The 20830-nt window shown below is 34.7% G+C and overlaps 1 protein-coding gene across 1 annotated transcript; it reads right to left on the reverse strand.

Moving 5' to 3' along the window:
• Nucleotides 1-15823: 15823 nt before the first annotated feature.
• Nucleotides 15824-16577, reverse strand: LOC120078181 (monothiol glutaredoxin-S11-like). Its single transcript, XM_039032407.1, has one exon. The coding sequence runs from the start codon at nt 16443-16445 to the stop codon at nt 16128-16130; it is 318 nt and encodes a 105-aa protein (XP_038888335.1). The 5' UTR covers nt 16446-16577; the 3' UTR covers nt 15824-16127.
• Nucleotides 16578-20830: the final 4253 nt, after the last annotated feature.

Genomic DNA, 20830 nt, shown 5'->3' on the forward strand with positions numbered 1-20830 from the left:
TTAGTTAGGAGTAGTAGTGTGTCATCCATTGACTTCTTCTTTTTACTTTTATTCATCACCTCAAATGCATTGCTTCACAAGCACTATTGAGTTATAAGTCCCTGTATTCGACCTTGGATCACCCGAGAAACTTGCATTCTTGTTATACTTGGCGAGAAGGCAAGAAAACTTGTGATAGGAATGCATGGTCATTGCATATTAGACTAACGCATACTTTCCATTCCAACGCATGACCTTCGACGCATGGGTACAAACGCATAACATAAAGACGCATCATACATAGCATGGGTCTACGGGACCCCCCACAGCTGGACTAGGGCAGGTGGGAGATTTTGTTGCACTGGGTTTTTATGCCCTAGTTTATTGTTTTGTGCCTGTCTACTTGTACTCCCCACTTCGCTTTGTGACAAGTGGGAGATTGTTGGGGTTTGTACCCTAAAGTCTTGTGTCCAGTAGTTTGTAAACAACTTTGTACGAACACTTGTGATGTATATCGTGTTAAGTGAACTTTCCAAAGAAACTACTGAAACTTCAACAAGAGTTGTTGAAGGACCTGCTTCATCAACCAAAATTGTTGATGATAGTTCATCTGGTAGGTCGGTTCCACCTCAAGGGTTGAGAGAACCTCGACGCAGTGGGAGGGCTACGAACCCGCCTGATCTCTATTTGGGTGTCACGAAAATCTTAGCTATGGTGACAGACGGTGATGTTGAGGATCCGTTGTCCTATAAAAAATAATGGAGGATGTTGACCGAGATGAATGGGTCAAAGCCATGAATCTTGAGATGGAGTCGATGTACTTCAACTCAGTATGGGATCTTGTAGATTATCCTGATGGGGTAAGACCTATAGGTTGTAAATGGATCTATAAAAGCAAATAGGGTGCTGATGAGAAAGTGCAAACCTTCAAGGCTCGGCTTGTGGTAGAGGGTTATACCCAGGTGGAGGGAGTCGACTATGAGAAGACTTTCTCACCTGTTACCATGTTAAATTCGATCTACATGATAGTGCATCGAGGTGACGTGATCGCACGAAGATCACCTCGAAGAAAAACGTTGCTGATTTGTTTATGAAGGCTCTCACGGCTACAGTGTTTGAGGGTCACATTCAGAGCATGGGTCTACGGGATCGCCCTCGGCTGGACTAGGGCACGTGGGAGATTTTGTTGCACTGCAGTTTTATGCCCTAGTTTATTGTTTTGTGCCTGTCTACTTGTACTCTCCACTTTGCTTTAGGACAAGTGGGAGATTGTTGAGGTTTGTGCCTTAAAGTCTTGTGTCCAGTAGTTTGTAAACAACTTTGTATGAACACTTGTGATGTATAGTATAAATGATATTTACTTCACTACTTGACTTTGCACATTTAGATTTTTGCCACAAACCAATAAACTTAATATCCCTGGTTATCTGTATGTAACTTAAGCATGTATGTGGTGACATACAAGTGGATCATGTCTAAAGTGGTAACCAAAATTTTCTATGGTATATGGATATAGGAGGGAAACCTTATAACAAATAAGTTGGTTGGTATTTTGTTTAAGTATAAATCCTATGCGACGAATTTGAGTAAAGAGTTGATGAAATCGAGAATACAATGAGTATGCAATGAACGGGTTGAGAAGGGATTTAGCTAACACTTCCTAAGATTGCGTTCAAGTTATGTGATCATGCTACACACACACAATAACATGTCATCTCTCAATGCAAATGCCATAGTTCTTATTTCTAGGATGCATGCGATGTATACGATAATATCGATAGGACTTATGTATAAGCCTCCATTCTTGTCTATGCGATGATGAATACATACACAAGGTGATGACATACTATCATATCCTATTTCTAGGGTGCATGCGAAGCATAATAACAAATAGAACTTATGTCTAAGTTTCTATCTCTTGCTTATGTGGTTCTAATCTGACTCTCTCAAGCCTAGATTCTAACCTGACTTTCTCAAGTCTAGGTTCTTTCTTTAGACTACTCACTCAAGTATCTCTAAAGAGTAAGCGACGCATACATAAGACAAGATGATCGCATAAAGTGAAGAACTTAGATCATGCTAGCTAAGTACTTTTCAACCCATTTGGAAATTTAGCTACTCATGCAAAATGTGAAGAGATTGAACAGATGTTGAGATGAGAATTCCATTTTATAAATATCAGAATACAAAAAAATAATGGAAATTAGGGATGAGAACCCGGTAGCAATGTCTTGCTTCCTGTGGCTTTTACACTGTTTTTTTACTCTACTCTGTCTAGAAAAATATCCTTGCTTTCGCAAGTGTCGACCCTCTCTCTTTTTACAGCATTTCCTGGCAGTCTTTCGAGCTAACTAGGATTGATCTCTCAGTGTCTTATTCTCTTCGCTCGCCTCTGCCTTCTAAGTATATGAACAACTACAGACTAATGACTATCTATTTGTATATGATTTATCTTCTATATGTGGCGAACTGTGTAGAACTCCTCTAACAATGGTAGCCTTCGATATTTATTGAGCTTCAAGGTGAGGAAGCTTTTCTTTCTAATGATTGCAATGATGGGAGGTCATTAAATCTTTTGTCTGATGCGCTGATTAATGGTCACCAAAAAGTTGAATATACCAGTGTGTCGTTAACGGCTTGTCAACTAAATTCGGATTTGACCGTTAGTCGCTTTCCATTCTCATTCATGATTTATTATGCTTTCACTTTGATGCACGTCTTTATGCGGCCACCTTCTTGAGCGAATTTCGCGAGCACATACGATCGCATGATTTTCGATCGCAATCTTTCAATGCGCGCGGACGCCTAAATCCTTGGATCGCAACTTTATTTGCGCCAACGCATTTTTCCTGCACAAAATAAGTAAATTAGCTATTTTTATGCATGAGCGCATGCGATTACAATATTCTCAGTTTATCGCTTTTGGACATGATTTTGTATATTTTTTACCATCGCATTCCCTCATTGTTTTACTCGTTTGTATTGTAATAACGTGCATTTCTACCCGTTATCAGGAACTCAGCTACACAAGATGGAATTCACTCCTTCTCCGAGGTAGGGGTAAGTAGATAGATAGTAGCTCCCTAAAGGGCTGATTCTAGGGCTTGAATGATGTGGTGCATGCATCTTCTCATGGCTCGAGAGGTGTCCACACATAGTAGGATTATGTTGTATTGTTCATTAAGAGGGATCAGTGGTACTTAAGGAGGAAGATGTAATTACAGGGTCAAAGCGGTAAATTGGCCTGCTGTAATTACGAGCATCTGTGAAGGATCATCGTACTGATGATTGGTTATATCCAATGGACATAGAAATATATCATGCAAGAAGAGTTCAACTGTCGGTCTTTAGTAGAATGCCTGGCAGTTAACAGATGGTAGATTTCGTGACTAAAGAGTTTAGTCAGCTATTCACGTATCGTTGGAGCTTCGAGCCATAGGTCCATAAGGTCCCCTTGGTAGCTTGGATACAAGTTGAGAGTCAGTTTTTGGGTCAATTTGAAATGTTCAAATTGACAAGAAGGAGTTCGATTATAAATGATATAATTGAGCGAGTTGATTAAATATGATATAGTTAACTTTATGTATGAGATACATTAATTTAGAGGAAATTGGATATAAATATGATTTATATCTAGTAGAGGAAAAATATTATAATTAATATATGATATTAATTTATAAGTTATGAATGTGATAAGATCACATTCATTGGACGATTATAAAGGAAATGGGAAGACACCTCTTCGTTCTAATAACGGATGAGTGAATTATAAATAGCAGATGGTGTATTGATCTTCGAGTGCGTAGATATTGTGAAAAAGATAGTGTCATCGTTTAGAAAATCAGTACCTATATGATAGTGACTACACGATCGCTTACATATATGATATTGCTAAGCGATCGCATACTGATTATACTGATACATGCTATTATCCGTTTACCTTTTTCCTAAGCGATCGTTTAGCTCTTGATATTTACTAAACGATTGTATAGACGATTGCTTAGTTTTTCCTAGCGATTGTTTAGACGATCGCTCACCCTTTTCTTACACGATCGTTTACCTTTTCCTACACGATTGTTTAGATCATCGCTTACTTTTACTACCCAATCGTATACTTCATCTAAACGATCAAGCATATTGTCTATGCGATAGACGACCGCATCTCCCACTTGCTTGATCGTTATGTATGGTCTCTCTTCCTCCTTCCCTCTACCAAATCCGAACAAAGCCTACACTTTGGATTCTCACTCCAAGAATACTGAAGGCTTTGAATGGTGTTGTCTTCTCCGTTTCCTTCTGTCCGAGTGGTGATTGTTTGAGGTAGACGGTTGGGCTTTAGACTCGTTGTGAAGAAGAAATCTTCATTTGGTATGATTTCTTGATCTCTTTAGCATTATGAAAGTATGTTTGAATGTATTTGCGGTAATTCTATCACAATGAATTGGAAAGATCCGCTTTGGCTCATAGGTACTCTTGAATAAGAGTTCCTTCACCCACTACGTAGAGGTTCTCTCAACACTTGAGGTGGATTTGACCTACTAGATGAACCTACTTCAACAACTCTTGTTGAGGTACTAGGTTCTTCAACAACTCTTGTTGAAGATTCAATAGTTTCTTTGGAAATCTCATTCAACACAATCTTACTTCTGAACCTATGCTCCCTTATGTGGTCTCCTTCAAGAAAAGTAGCATTTTTCAATACAAATACTTTATTTTCTTTATGATTAAAGAACTAACCACCTCTCATTCCTTTGGGGTAGCTTATAAATAGGCACAACCTTGAACGTAGTTCCAATTTCTTAGGATTAGCTTTAAACACATGTGCTGGGAAACCCCAGATTCTGAAATGACGTAAACTAGCTTTACGACCATTCCATAACTCCAAAGGTATTGTTGCAACACTCTTGGAAGGAACATAGTTTAGGATGTACGCTGCAGTCTCTACTACATAACCCCAAAACAAGTCAGGTAAGGAAGTGTAACTCATCATAAATCAAATTGTTAGGGTTGATGCCCTAAATCTCGTAGGGTTCTGTAGTTTGTAAACACATGTATGAACAAACATTTTGTGATTTATAATATGAGATATTTTATTCACTTCAGTCTATGAAATATGAGATGTTTTAGTTGCATTAACCACAAACAATAAACTAAGATCCATGGTTATCGTTGTACCTTAAACATGTATGTGGAGACATACAAGTGGATCGTGCTTTAAGTGATAACCTAAATAGTCTGTAATATATGGATAAAGGAGGGATACCTTATCCTAGTGAGACTACGAGTGTGGCCCTCTTTGTAGATGTTACAAATATTGTAAAGTTCTACAAATGATATAATCCTGATCATTCGTGTATTAGACATACGAGTGGGATACTTTATACAAAGGAGTTTGTATAAGCCGAACCACAAAATGTTTAGTCTCGTTATATAACGCCGTTCATAATTGAGACTTTCATTTCACTAGGATAACCATAGGTAACATGACCTTAATCCTGAGTGAGTTGTGAACTCCTGTCTGTGAGGGCGGTCCTTTGATTTGCATGGGTGAGAATGGCCAGATCGGTGACTCAAACCTACCACTTTGGAGATTCGTCTGATTGGGGAGCTGGAAACGAAACTACATAAGATGGAATTCACACCTTCCCCAAAGCAGGGGTAAGTACATAAATTGCTCTCTTAAGGGATGATTCCGAGGCTTGAACAATGTGGCGCCATACCTTTTCTTGGCACGAGAAGGGTTTAGTCATAGTGGGACTATGATCTATTATTCATTAGAGGAATCAGTGGTACTTAAAGAGTTAGATGTAACTACAGAGGCAAAACGGTAAATTGGCCCAGCTGTACTTACGAGCGATTTGTGAAGAGTCATCATACTGTTGTTTGGTTATATCTAATGGACACAAAAATCTATCTGTAGTGCGAAGAGTGCAACTGTAGATCTTTAGTGGAATGCATGGCAGTTAATGAATGGTGGATATCGTGATTAAAGAGTTTAATTAGTTATTCACGTATTGTTGGAGCTTCAAGCTACATGTTCATAAGGTTCTCTTAGTAGCTAAATGGATTCAAGTTGAGAATCAGTTTTTGAGTTAGTTTGAAATGTTCAAGTTAACAAGAGGGAATTTGATTATATATGATATAATTAAATTTGTCCAATTATATATGATATAATTGATTTAATGTATTTTACACATTGTTATTTGATTGGAGGAATTAATATAAATGTAATTTATATTAAATGTTATAAAGGAGAAAAAGAACTATAGTTTATATGGTGCAATATTAAAACTATAAGTTATAAATATAATATGATAAGTTAGTTATTGTATTTATTTATAATTTATTAATTATGAGATAATTAATTTTCTTTTTCTCTGATAACCAACCTTAATGGGTGGTTTTAAACAGTTTATGGCAATTGTGGGATAAAGAAGAAACTGGTTTTTCATTATTCATTCCACATGCTACACGAAACAAGTAATTAGATTACTTTTGAGAGAAAAAATGATAGAGTGTCGAGTTCACTATACGATAGTGCTTTTACTACACAATCGAGTATCAAGTCTATATGATAGACTTCTTCCTTTATACGATTGTTCATCGCATACTCGATTGTCTACTCAATCATTTACTCGATCGTCTACTTCCTCCATCCCTCTATCCAAATTCATACAAAGCCCACAATTCCTGAATTCTCATACTAAGAACACCAAAGTAACCTTGTGGTGGTGTCGAGTTCTGTTCGAGGATCAAGGATTGAGTTGTACTCGCTAGTGATCGAGGATTTTCCAGAGGCTCATTGCATTCATACTTATTTGCTGAGTTGCTGAACGATCGAAGGAAACACGTGAAGAAAGGGTTCTTCAATAGTATTGTTTACTCGATCCCTTATATGTTTATTAAGAAGCATACTATAATTTATCTTTATGTGTAATCATTTCTGTTTGATTGTAAATGTTTATATTCTTTCACAATAGAGTTTGGAACGATCCGCTTCTGCTTATTGGTTCTCTATTTTTAGAGTTCCTTCACGAACCATGTCCAACAGGGTTTGATTTTTGATACACCATTTTGTTGAGGTGTACTAGGTGCTGAGAGTTGGGTACTATTCCATGATCTATCATATAGTTCTGGAATGTTAAATCCATAAACTCTCCATCTCGATTAGATCAAAATGTTTTATTCGTTCTATTTAATGCATTTTCAACTTTAGCCTGGAACTCTTTGAACTTTTCAAAAGATTCAGACTTATGTCGTATTAAATAAATGTACCTATATCTTGAATAATCATCAGTAAAAGTGATGAAATGTTCATAACCTCCCCTAGCTTTTACATTCATCAGACCATAAAGGTTTGAATGTACTATCTTTAGAGGTTCTTTGGCCCTGTGATCTTTTCTAGTAAAAGGTCTTAGTCATCTTACCTTCAAGGCATGACTCACACACAAGTAAAGAATTTTCTTCTAACTCGCTCAGAAGTCCATTCTTCACCAACCTCTCAATTCTATTGAGATTGATGTGTCATAATCTTAGATGCCAAAGTTGAGTATTTTCTTTAGGGGAAGTCTTTTATGTTGAGTTACAACAGTTTTAAACAACTTAGTGTTATAGAGGGCGTTTGTTACTAATGGTTTTAGCACATACAAATTATTTTCCAGTTTTGCAGAACAAATATCAATACCATTCTTAGTAATAAACACTTTATTAGCAAGAAAATTGATATTATAAAATTTTTCTAATAAACACTTTAAAGAAACTAAGTTCCTTTTTAATTCAAGAACTACAAATACATTTTTTAAAACAAGAAATATGTTCTGTAAAGTCAACCGGAGACCTCCCACTACCACAGCTAAGACACGTGCCCGATTCTAACTTGTATCGTCATCTCACCAGTATCTAGGTACCGCTAGGAACTAATTCCCTGAAATGAAGAACAAACATGGTTAGTGGCCCTAGAGTTAGTAATCCAGGTAGAATAATCATTCTTCACTAAACAGGTTTCCAATACAAGCAAATCATATTTACCTTATTTGGCTTTCTTCTTTTTTGCCAAATACTTGGGACAGTTTCTCTTCCAATGTCCATCTTCGTTGCAATGGAAACATTTTCCTTTGTCAGCCTTAATGGGTTAGCCTTCTCCTTTCCACCTTTCTTCTTCTTCCATTTTTGGTATCAGAGGAAGAAGGTATAGACTTAGTTCCAGAGGTCGAATGTTTATGGAACTTTTTGGAAGATGAAGCAACATTGCTTCACCCTTCTTCTCCTTGTTTTTCAACAAGGATTATAAGGTCTGTAGCTCATTGAGCAAAGTGGTCAGGTTGTAGTCAATTCTGTTCAAAATAGCATTGCTATGGAAATGCAGGAAACTTTTAGGTAAAGATTCTAGTATTATGCTAACCTGGTTGGCTTCATCAATACTTGACCTGTTCATCTCCGCCACGTTGAAGTGGATCATCATGTTGAGAACATGTTCTTGAACAGATGCCCCTTCTTGCATACGGACACTGAAGATGTATTTGATAGCGTCATGCCTAAGCTGTGTAGATGGTTGTCCGAACATTCCCCTCAGGGACTCTATGATCTCATGTGCTATGAGTATGAGCTCATGCTTCTTGGCCAAGAATTCATTAAGGCTTGCTAAGATATACGCTCGCGCCTTTTCGTTTGCCCTTGTCCAACGCTTATATGCTTCCCGAACATTTCGAGGAGCATTGGCAGATGGAATGGGAGGACAATCCTTCATCAGGACAAATCGAAGATCATCGATGATCAGGATAGTATTGATTGTGTTTTTCCAACTAGCGTAATTTTCTCCTATTAATTTATCGACTACAAATAAACTTAAAGTTGCGGTAGCCATTTTAATGAAATTGCTAAAAAAAGAACAAACTATTTTAGTCTACTTGCATTAAACTACTTTAAGAAAACCATTTAATTTTTAGCAAAATAGTCTAGTGTACCCTAACTGACATCTATTTTGCAATGATGTTTCAGTGAGGCAGACAAAAGTCACCGTAGGGTGATCAAGTGCTCTATCATTGAAATGAGACATTCTCAACCATTATACAGAAACAACACCTTGTCATTATAACTAACCGCCACCATTTTTCGGTCCTTAACAATTATGTATAAGTGTAACCCCTCATTTTAGGTTCTAGAGTCCCGGCACAATGAGTCAACCGTAGGGAAAAACTGATTGGGACATGAAACTAAAGCAACCCTATCCATTTCTAGAGATCAAATAAAGCGTCATGCAATACATCCTTTAGGGGGACACCCACGATGCCTCGAGACGATGCATGAAATTTTATTTGACCTAATGAGAGAGTTAGAGGGATGTGTTGTCACACGTCCTGCTCCTACTTACTATAAACACTCACTCCATTCACCTTTTTATTGACCTACCTAAATGCCACCCATAAGGGGACAACCATGGTGCCTCGAGACTGAGAGTAGATCTCATGGTGTGAGCTTTTAGGAAGAAACGTGTAGAGGCTAAAATGAAGTATCATATACCCATTTTCCTCCCACTGAGTGTTCTACCTAGGGTTAATTAACTTAGAAAATATCCAACTACTGATTTTATCTAAGTGTTTGTTTAATTTGCTAAAAAATAACTCTCGTCTTTGATTATTAAACAATTTTGATTGATGTCTCATTAAACTTTTTAATAGACTTTAATCAAATTTGCATGCATGTAATAAATCTATCTAATTCACCTTTCCAGGTAGGTTTCCAGGTAGGGGTGCGATGTTTCCATCGATTTAAGTACCCCAGCCTAGCCAGAACCCGCCTTAGTCAAAAGGTCCCTTATAGATACATTTGTTACATATTTAATCTTTTATTAAGAATCAATTTAATCGTATTAAACCGATTTAAAATATTAAACTTAGATTTATAATCTCATTAGAAATGTGATCTTAGGTCTATCTCAATCATATTTTAAAACAATTTTTAAAAAATGATTATAGCCTAAGATTTGCATGCAACTCTTTATTATTGATTTTAATTCTAATTTCATTTAGTTATAACAATTGTAAATAAATTAAACAATTAAAAACAACCATTGCATGCTTGACATACTATAGTTAATTATAATATTTATAAATTAACCTAAGGTAATGCCATGCTTCATGCAATATTTATTCATTACTAATATATAACAATTATATAACTAAGTAATGATTTATAGCAGCATACATTCCATACATCCATTCAACCATATATGATAACAATTATAATATAAATGATGCATGGATATGCTATAATGTATGCATACATATACTATAACATTTATACTATATGATGCTTGAGCGTGCTTTGTGTAATTTAAATCATGCATATTCATATATTATAACACTTATAACATAAAATGATGCATGAATATAAATGCATAACCTATGGTGGGTTTTAAAACTATATGACATATATTATGACATATAATATAAAACATACATCACATGTATATTTATTATAACAGTTGATGGACCGGGATAGGACCTCAAAAAAAATGTAAAAAGGCTAATTATTACAAAATTTGAGTCAATTGGTTTAAAACAGGTGAACCGAGCCTTGAACCACTCGAACCGAACTACCCTTCAAAGAACCACCTTGCAGCTGATCGTGTAGTAAACAACTATGCGATGAGCTCTATGCAATCTTGTATGTAAGATTGCACTAATGCAAAGCAAGCAACTATGTGATGAGCATGAAAGACTGTGCGATTGCGTAGCAAGCAACCATGTGATGAGCTTCTATGTGATCTTGTAGCAAATGCTACACGATCGTGTCGCAAACTCTACGTGATCGCGTAGCATTAACTACATGATCGTTTAGCAAATGCTACATGATCACATAGCAAGAGCTACGCGATCGTGTAGCTGTAGCTACACGATTTCGAATATCTGCTTCAACTTCTCCATCGAAACTGTGCTCTGCAACCCTTCTTTGAAGCATCCCAAGAACAGTATGAGTGACTCAAAGTTACCAAATACAAACTCGATTGCAAGATTAATGCCCAAAAACACAGGGGCCTTTACAAACCAAATTTGTAAATTAAAGAAAGCCTTAAACAGAGAGTTCTATACCGAAACATCCATCAACAAATTAAATCCACAACCATTCATCGCATAAACAGAATGCATATTATAAAACCCACCAATATTGTAAAAATGATTCAATAAAAGAATGGAATTTGCAATCAGAAACCTATAACTGGCTTTGATACCAATTGAAGGAACTCTAATGGGAGAGAATCTTGAGCGGAAGCGAATCGACCAAATTCCATTTTTCATTGAATATAAATTTCACAGTAAAGAAAGAACAAGATATGCATTTAATTATAGATTACAACATGCTAAAGAAAAAGGTTTCAAAAGCCTCACCTATGAAGACCTTTCTTCACAAATTTCCCTTGAACAACACCAAGAACCTCTTGAAGACTTTCTCCAAGAAAAACCTCGAACAAGAATGAACATTACCACGAATGTTTCCTCAGTATTCTCAAGGTGAGAATCCAGAAGTGGTGGGCTTTGGCTATTTTGGTTTTAAGGGAAAACTTAATGTAGAGAAGGAAAGATTGAGAACTCTCAAAAACTTAAACACACAGAACTCTTTTGTTATTTTTTCCACTGTCTCAAAATCAATTAACCACACTTGCAAGAAGAAGAAGAAACCTTTTCTTTTCTACTTGCCAAAAATAACCACTACCCATTTATGTGGGTGGAGAGAAAAGAAGGGGAAGAGAGTTGTAACTCCTTCCCTTATTATTAAAATAATAATTAATATAAATATAAATATGATAACTAACTTATCATATTATATTTATATTAAATTATATGTTATATCAAATATAACATATAACCTATAGTTTTAATATTGTATCACATAAAATATAAACTATAGTTTCTTTTCTCTTTTATATGACATTTAATATAAATCATATTTATATTAAATTTAACAACTATGAATTCAATTCATAGAAACTATATTTGAATCTCATTCAAATATTTATTTCCTCCCATTAAGTTATAATATATCATATACATTATGACAATTATATCACCTATAATTGAAACAACTTAACTATATCATATATAATTAAATCCCTTTACTAATTTGAACAATTCAAATTAATCCAAAAACTAATTCTTAACTAATCTTATTGAGCTACCAAGGGGACCTCATGGACCTGTAGCTTGAAGCTCCAACGGTGCATGAATAATTAATTAAACTTTTTAATATTCACTATACACTAACTGTTGGGCACTCCACTAAAGACCGACAGTTACACTCTTTGCACTACAAATATATTTCTGCGTTCATTGGGTATAATCAATCAACAATACAATGATCCTTCACAAATTGCTCGTAAGTACAGTTGGGCCAAATTACCATTTTGCCCTTGTAGTTACATCTAACTCCTTAAGTACCACTGATTCCTCTAATGAATAATAGATCATAGTCCAACTATAACTAAATCCCTCTCAGGCCAGGAGAGAGTGTGGCGTCACATTGTTCAAGACCCGGAATCAGCCCTTAAGGGAGCAATTTATCTACTTACCCCTACTTTGGGGAAGGAGTGAATTTCATCTTGTGTAGTTATGTTCCCAGCTCCTTTATTAGACGAATCCCAAAATGGTAGGCTTGTTGAGTCGGTGATCTGGCCACTCTCACCCATACAAATCAAAGGACCGCCCTCATAGGCAGGAGTTCACAACTCACTCAGGATTCAGGTCATGTTACCTATGGTCATCTTGGTGAAATGTAAGTCTATATTATGAACAATGTTATATAATGAAACTAAACATTTCGTGATCTGGTCTTATACAAACTCCTTTGTATAGAATATTCCCATTTGCATGTACATGAATGATCAGATCAGATCATTTGTAGCACTTTACAACAATTGTAAAACCTACAAAGTGGGCTATACTCGTAGTGTCACCAAGATAAGGTACCCAACCTTATCCATCTACTACAGACCATTTAGGTTATCATTTAAACATGATCCAGCCGTATGTCTCTACATACATGTTTAAGTTACAAAGATAACCTTGGATGTTAGTTTATTGGTTTGTGGTTAATGCAACTAAAATATCATATATTTTATAGACAATGAATTGTTCAACAATGTTTACAAACTATAGAACCCTACGAGATTTAGGGAATCAACCCCAACGGTTTGAATAGTTAGCCAAATTTTAACTCCAATCTACTATTCTCCAACACTTAGAAATTTTTCGAAGTATTTTTACTTCCTCCAAGGCATAGTTTAGATACTTAGCCAATATTTCCTTCCAAGGCTTCAATTCCAAGTTCATCTCTCAACTTAAAGAATCCTGTGAGGGTTCGGGTGTTACACTAAACCCATGAAACATAGTTAAATCATGAACCCCAACTTGGAAGTGAGGCCTAATGTTATGGGTGATTTTGGGTTAAAAGGTAAAATCGACATATAGAAGAAGAAGAAGCTACTGGACCAAGAAGATGACAATAAACGGTCAACCTACTGTGCCTAGAGGATTAAATGGACCTAAGGAAAAGGACTAACTTGGCCCAAAGCCAAACCAACTTGGTTTGTACATGATACAAACTTATATGGGTCTAGAGAGGAGAGTCAGCTTGGCCCAAAGCCAAATTAGGCTGATTGGCCTCGACCTCAGCTAAGGCCAAGTCCATTGAATCAGACCTTATTCACATAATGTAATTAAGGTGAGTGGAAATGAACATCTCCCTGCACAAAGTAGGAAAATAATTTTAGTCTTAAAGTATCTTCAGGAACTCTATTCACCTTAAAAGAGCATCAATTGCACAAGAATTGTTTAAGATATTTATGGGATACTTGATGCAGTAATCCTACGAACTGTCCAAATGTGTTCAACATCCAAAACTATGAGAAGCTCTATCTCGAATGTATAGGTACCTCTATAGGTTGGGTCAAGAATTCCAATATCCAAAGTTTGGAACATGATGGCTGCATATTCTCTTATCGCTCTATCTCTATATTCTACTATGAAGATAGGATTTTGGGGTTTTGCAATTGGTTGTGGTGGTTGGCGCTAGTTGCCATTCTGCTGCACTCCATTTATATGGGAAGAATAGAAGGATTGACTTTAGGGTGATCCATTGGATTTTGCTGAACAAAAGCAACTTCTTCTAAATGTTCCTATGCGCTCAACTCTTTTTGCTCCAAACACTTTCATTTAGGTACTTGCTTGTTACAATAAAAGATCCTTTCTTTCTCAGGATCCGGTTAAAATAGGCACTACCTTCTTCTCATGTGCCAACTATCCCTTGCAAAGTTAGATTTTTCTTTGATATAGAGTCAATGCAGTCGCATTGAGTAGCACTATAAAAAAAAAATTATTTTTTTTTCAGCTGGTCCCCGACAATGACACAACAAACTTGATAGAACAAATGTATATGAACAGTAAAAATGTAATTTAAATTGGTCTAGTTCAAGCATACACTATGATCAAGTAAGAATAAATTTAGTGGTATTCCAAGTATCTTATCCCATGAGGCTAAATGTAATTCAATTTCTCTTAAAACAATACTAATAATGAAAATTGATGGTAGCTTAGTGATAATAGAAGAGATTTGGTATTGCACATAATATTAAAATAAACAATAGATAAAAGTAGAAATTTACATTCAAGTTTCAACCAACGAGCTTTATGTCTTGAGCTATGTGACCATCACATCGATAGTGACGAACATTGGACAAAAAACTTCTCCTATTTAGCCTTGTTCACAAGTACTTTTAGGAGCCTATGTAGCTAATTCTGTATTTCTACGATTAGCTAAATCTTAGATTATGTCAAGAAATTTCTAAGTCCTATGATGTACCTTATCTCTAAGGTTACATGACAACCTATGTCTAGGCTTTAATTCCATATTCCTTTGTAAAATCTATTTTATCTTAACCTTCTCAGTGTAATATTCCACAAACATGTATATGGTCACTTTAACTTGAAAAGATATCAATAAACTCAACAGAGAAAATATAAAGGTCAAGGTAACATGATGAATTAACATTTGCTCAAGCCATAAGTGTTAGGGTATCCATATGACTGAATCTCTTAGAAATTTAGCTTATAATTAGAAAAGAATGAATAAATTTCATTAATTTAAAAGCCATGAGTTACAATGTCAACTTTCAAAGAGTAGAAAATAAAGAAATGAAAAGTACAATGAAAGAACTAAACAAATGCTGGAAAATAAATAGTAACAAGACTCCTTGAGGCAAAATCTCACACTCAAAGGCTCTCTAGATCGGATTCAACCTCTTTCTAACGAACACAAATGACTGGGCATGATCTAAAAATTTAAGGTTTTCGATGCAGGTGAATCATTCCTTGATTTCTGCAAAAACAGTTAAAACCACTATAAAAGATTATAAAATCGGTCCAAAACAGTTAAAACTAACTTATAGTGGTTCAAGAGCACATGTTCACTCATTTTGCTCTTTTTAGGCCATTTTGGGGTCAAAATATCATTTGGAACTCTTCTTTTTCTAAGGAAGAGAGTAACTATATATAGTGAAATTTTGTACTTTTTGACATCTATCAAATTTCTTCTCAAAAAATTCAAATTTACCATTGTTACCACTTGGAGATCAAACCACTTTACCTGGCCCAATTTTGGCATCAACACTCACCCTTTTCTCTAAATGTTTATTTGAGGTAAGAATGTGGCAACTTAGATAGACGATAGAGTTTGATCGAAAGGCCATGGGAGAGTTAACTTAGTCCATAGTTTCCAATTGAACTTATTATTGTTGTGGAGAGTTCACATAGTAAAGGGAATATGTAGGTAGTTCCTTTGAAACAACATTAGGTTAACAATAAATAGCAACGATAATAATTTAATATTCTACAAGGATATGACAATATTTCAAGTTTTCAACAAAAAAAAAAAAAAAAAATCTAGAAATTAGACTAGGAAGGATATTAAAAATATAGAAAAAGAAAAAGAAAGAAAAGTTCTATGCTATAAAAGCCCATATCAACTTTCAGACCTTGTTGATATACAGTTGTTTTATTCATTACGTACCCAAACATTACAGTACATAACATAAAAAGCTTCTAACTTTTGGCAAATATGAGGTTGTTGATTGAGGAGACGACATATATGATATCATCTTAGTTCTCTTGAACCACCTTGTATGGCTTCAACATTCGATTGAGATCTCCACTTAGGTGAAGAGACATAACTTCATTGGTTGACCCGACGAGTTCTCCGGCAATGAAGACGGCAGGAACGGGCGGCGTGTTGCAGACCTGCAGCCTTACAAGGGCCTTCTCCATGTCTCTTCCTTCAGGGTCTTGGTCAAGCTCATACACCATGGGACTAACTCCAAGATCCCTTAGAAGAACACTCACTGCATAACAAAGGCAGCAAGAACTCTTGCTTATTATCAGCACTTCATTTTCAGCTGCTAATCTCCTCACCTTTTCCATTCACTAACTTAAAAACCCTCTTTTTTCCTCTGTTGCCCTTCAAAAGTGTTCTACTTTGAAAGTCTCTCACACTACTCCTATTTAGAGATGTGTGGAAGGGCTTTAATAAGAGTAAATTTTGGTTTTTCAATAAAAGAAGTGTGTTTTTGGTTTATATATATAGGGGATGATGATGATGTAGAAAAAGAAAAGGCTGCTATACACTGAATTTGAAAAGGATTGATCGTTCAAAGAGGATCTTTTCTTTTTTCTTTCCTTTTCAGAATCTAAACTGTGAAAGTATCTTGCAAGTAGAAGGAGGTTTTTGTTGGTTTCATGAAATATTCCAAGTTGTATATTTGGAAATATATATAATTCTTTGCTAACTCTTCTCTCTATGTTTTAGTTTCTTCGAACTGGTGTATGTGCAAATTTTTAGGTGAGAAAATTTTCATATTTTGTTTTGTATCCCTCCAGGCCACTTTAAATAAACATAATTTAAAATATTATGATACACTCATATATTGAAAGTCAAATATTAAAAGACAAACAAATTAAACATATAACATCATAATTTGGAATATTTATTTCTTAACAATTATTTTTAGCTAAAATTTTTATTGTCTTAGTTTCTAGTTCAAGACAATAAGATCTCTCCTTTGTACCTCATATAGATTTCAACTTTCTTTGCATTAAATTATATGTTTTAGTGAAATTCAGTTTGGCTAGTTCATATATGAAAATAGTGTGTGGAGATTTAAATCAGGTAAACCTATGGTCTTAGGGTGTTCTTGGGTTGAGTTGAAGGACTTTTTAGATCCAACCCAATTGTTCGGGTTAATTTCTTCAACCCAAATAACCCTTTCTTACAAGAGGAACCCAACCCAACCATGAAACATTTGGGTTGGGTTGGGTTGGTTCGGGTTGATCGGGTTATTTTTGTTCTAAAAGAAAGTAAATTATTAATATGTAAAAATTTGATTTAATTATTTTCATATATTGAATTAAGATTAACAATTCAATTTCAATTTATATAATGAATATTTTCTTTCTAAAGTGCTAAAAAACTATTTTTAGGAGTTGTTGGAGAATAAATTATCCCAAAAAAATTGATAAAACTTAAATAAATATATGTATATATGATTATATCATAAGTAAAAAATATACATTGTAAAGTCAATAATAAGTTCAGATGGTTTGGATCATTTTAGGTGAATCCATGAACAACTCAACTCACAAAAATTCACAAAAATTTCATTTATTTGAACCCAATCAAACCCAAATGAGTTGATAACCCAACTCAAACCGCATGGATTGGGTTGGGTTGATCGGTTTTTTTTTAACACCCCTAAAAGGTTTCGTCTCCAAAACAATATTTTCATAGAAACTTTAAGGGATGAAAGATGAACTTACCTAATACTTTATGCATAGAGGGGTTAAATCTAGGGTTTTCTCTAATTCTCTTCGAGATTAGACTCAAGAAAATGGAGTTAGGCTAACCAGCGAGGAGGAAGGAATCAGGGGCCTACAGGAAGAAGGCTCTATGAACCAGGTTGGCCTCAGGTTCAGAGGCTGAGGCAAGGCTCCCCTCAGTCTAGTTCGTAATTCGACTGACTGACCAATTGCCTCTTTTTTGTAGAGTTCTTTGAGGTCTTGTTCGGGCCTTTCATTCCCACCTCCAACATTTTTCAAACTACGATAAATTTTGACTATGCTTATTTAGGTTTTACTCGAAGAAAAATTCAATATGTATTTTTTTTTTTTTTTTTGCGTTGAAAGTGAAGCAATCCAAACATTTGATCTCTTATGAGGGAGGACACTTTAACCAAATGATGCCCTAAGTTGGTAGATTTCACATGGATCATGGCCCAAAAAATATTTAAAATTATAAGGGGTTAATATCTTAAAATTTGGAATTTTTTTTCAAATATGACTTTTAGGGTTAATTTTGGACCATTATACATTTTTCATTTATTTATATCCGACTTTTATATATTTTTTCCTATTTTCGAAGCTACTTTAATGATAAGGAGAGAAAATACATTTATTATAGAAAGAGAAAATGCATTTAGTATAATTTTTCTCATTTATCAATTGGAAGAGAAAATACATTTATTTTATTTTTTTTCCATTTTCTAATTTGGAAAAAAAATGTATTTTATGAAATTTTATTTTCTATTTATGTTGGTTATAGGTATCAACCTATTGGCTTTCTTGATGGATTAAAGGTTTTTTTAAATATACCTTAGAACATTTTTTATGGATTAAAGGGTTTTTTAAATATACCTTAGAATATTTTGTTAGGTATTTGAAAATATTCTAACTAATATATGAAATATACTATAGTTCATAAATTAGAGATTGACTCAATGTTTGACATAAATTACAGTACAAACCGATATACGAAATATAGCACAGTATATAAATCTTCATAATTTTCATTTACACCATATTATATATATCATAATACATGAAATCTAAATAAAAAAATACTCTCATTTATATCAGATAAACGAATATATATACCACAATATATATCAAATTTCCTACAGAAGCTAAAAAAAAGTACATATATATCACAATATATATGAAAAATAGGAAAAAAAATAAAACTAAAAGTTGAATCGGGTCAGTCGTTCATCTTTTCCAAGTCCGCCGTTGCCATTCATTTATTTTGAGCTTGCTGTCGCCATCCATTTGCTCCGAATTCGTCATTTTTGTTTGTCCACTTGGAGTCCGCCATCACCGTTCTTGCCATCTCGTGCTTGCCCCATCGTCGAAATGCCCCATGCCATCCATCTCTAGCTTGTAACTCATACCACTGGAAGGAGAAAAAAGAGAGAGGGAGAAGAAGAAAAGAGAGGGAGGAGGAAGAAATGACCTTGAAGCATGGGGAAGAGAATAGATGCATGAGGGAGAGAGAATAATATATATATATATATATAACAGGTGAGGGCTAAATTGTAAATAGCTACTGATATTAGTGAAAGTAGGAAGACATAGGTTTTTTTTTTTTTTTTTTTTTTTTTTTTTGTAGAAAATAAAATGTTCAAGACATTAATGTAATATGGACCTTTTTTTAGATCTTTTATGTAGAAACAAATTCTAATGAACTATTTGGGTTTTGACAAAATATTAGAAGTACAATTGCTCACATTGAAAAAGTTCAAGTGATAGAATCCAAGTACTATAAAAGGAGCCTATAACTTTGGTTTTAAATTGTCTCAATTAGAAACACCTTATGTTTGAGTGTGCTAATTCTAGTTAACTTATCTTTTGTATTCTCTAGTATAAGAGTGCAAAGAGCATGTGAGTTGTCAAAAGTTTTGAGAGAGTGTTATTGTAATTGGGATCGGAAGAGAGAATTATTCCCTATGATTGTAATAACTTTTTACATAGTAAAACTTTTCTCGTTCGTGGTCTTTTTTCCGATTTAGAGTTTTTCCACGTTAATTCTAGTGTTCCTACTTTTATTGCTTTCTTTCAAAAGCTTTAAATTATTTTTCTACTTAGGTATGCGATAGAAGTGAAATATATTTTTCCCTAACATTAGCTACCAAACATGTATTTAAAACTAGTCACAACTTAAACATCTTTTGCTTTTCATTATATTTCTTGGTTTCAAATTCTTGCCTTTTTTTTTTAATAGACAATATTATTATACAACAACAAGATGGATCCCACAGTCCGAGATCAAGACACCATAACAAACAAAGCACCTACATAAACAACGTGCAGCCGGAAGACTCAAAACGATCAACCCAAACGAGTACAACGCAAAAACAGAGAGACGAACAATCCAAGTTTATTTGTGAAAAAGAAGAAAGAAATGAATTACCAAAAACACATGGTTAAGAAAAAAGAAGGGAAAGTTATGGAACAAGTTGGAAGTGTTTGAATACTTTCGTCCCATGAAGAAGAAGAGAATGAAGAGAGGGAGAGATAAAAAGGAGCAGTATCTTTTGAGAATTGAGATTGGTTCTACTTTAGAAGGGATCTTGTGAAATTACATGATAAAAAAAAACCTTAGAAGATTCAACAAAAGCAATAGATTCTAACAAAAACGTTCGTCAATTTATTCCACATATATCCTTCAAATCCCCACCTTTTTGAATCTTTGTGCTGGAAGATTAATTCAATGCTGCGATTCTTTTTCCAGGACCACCTCTTGATCCATACCTACTCCCTTAGGCTTTTCCAACATTTTCCCTATGATACTCTTCTCGTTTCATTATCATTCCGGACTCGTTTGGTAACTATTTTGTTTTAGAAATTTATGTTTGTTATCTCCCAATTTCATTCTCATTGATTTCACTTTCTTCGGGTAAATTTCTAGATTCTTAGTCAAAATCTTAAAAAAAAAACCTAGGTTCAAAAACTACTTTTCTTGGTTTTCAAAACTTTTG

The sequence above is a fragment of the Benincasa hispida genome, chromosome 5, assembly GCF_009727055.1.
Source record: "Benincasa hispida cultivar B227 chromosome 5, ASM972705v1, whole genome shotgun sequence".
NCBI classification, from domain to species: Eukaryota; Viridiplantae; Streptophyta; class Magnoliopsida; order Cucurbitales; family Cucurbitaceae; genus Benincasa; species Benincasa hispida.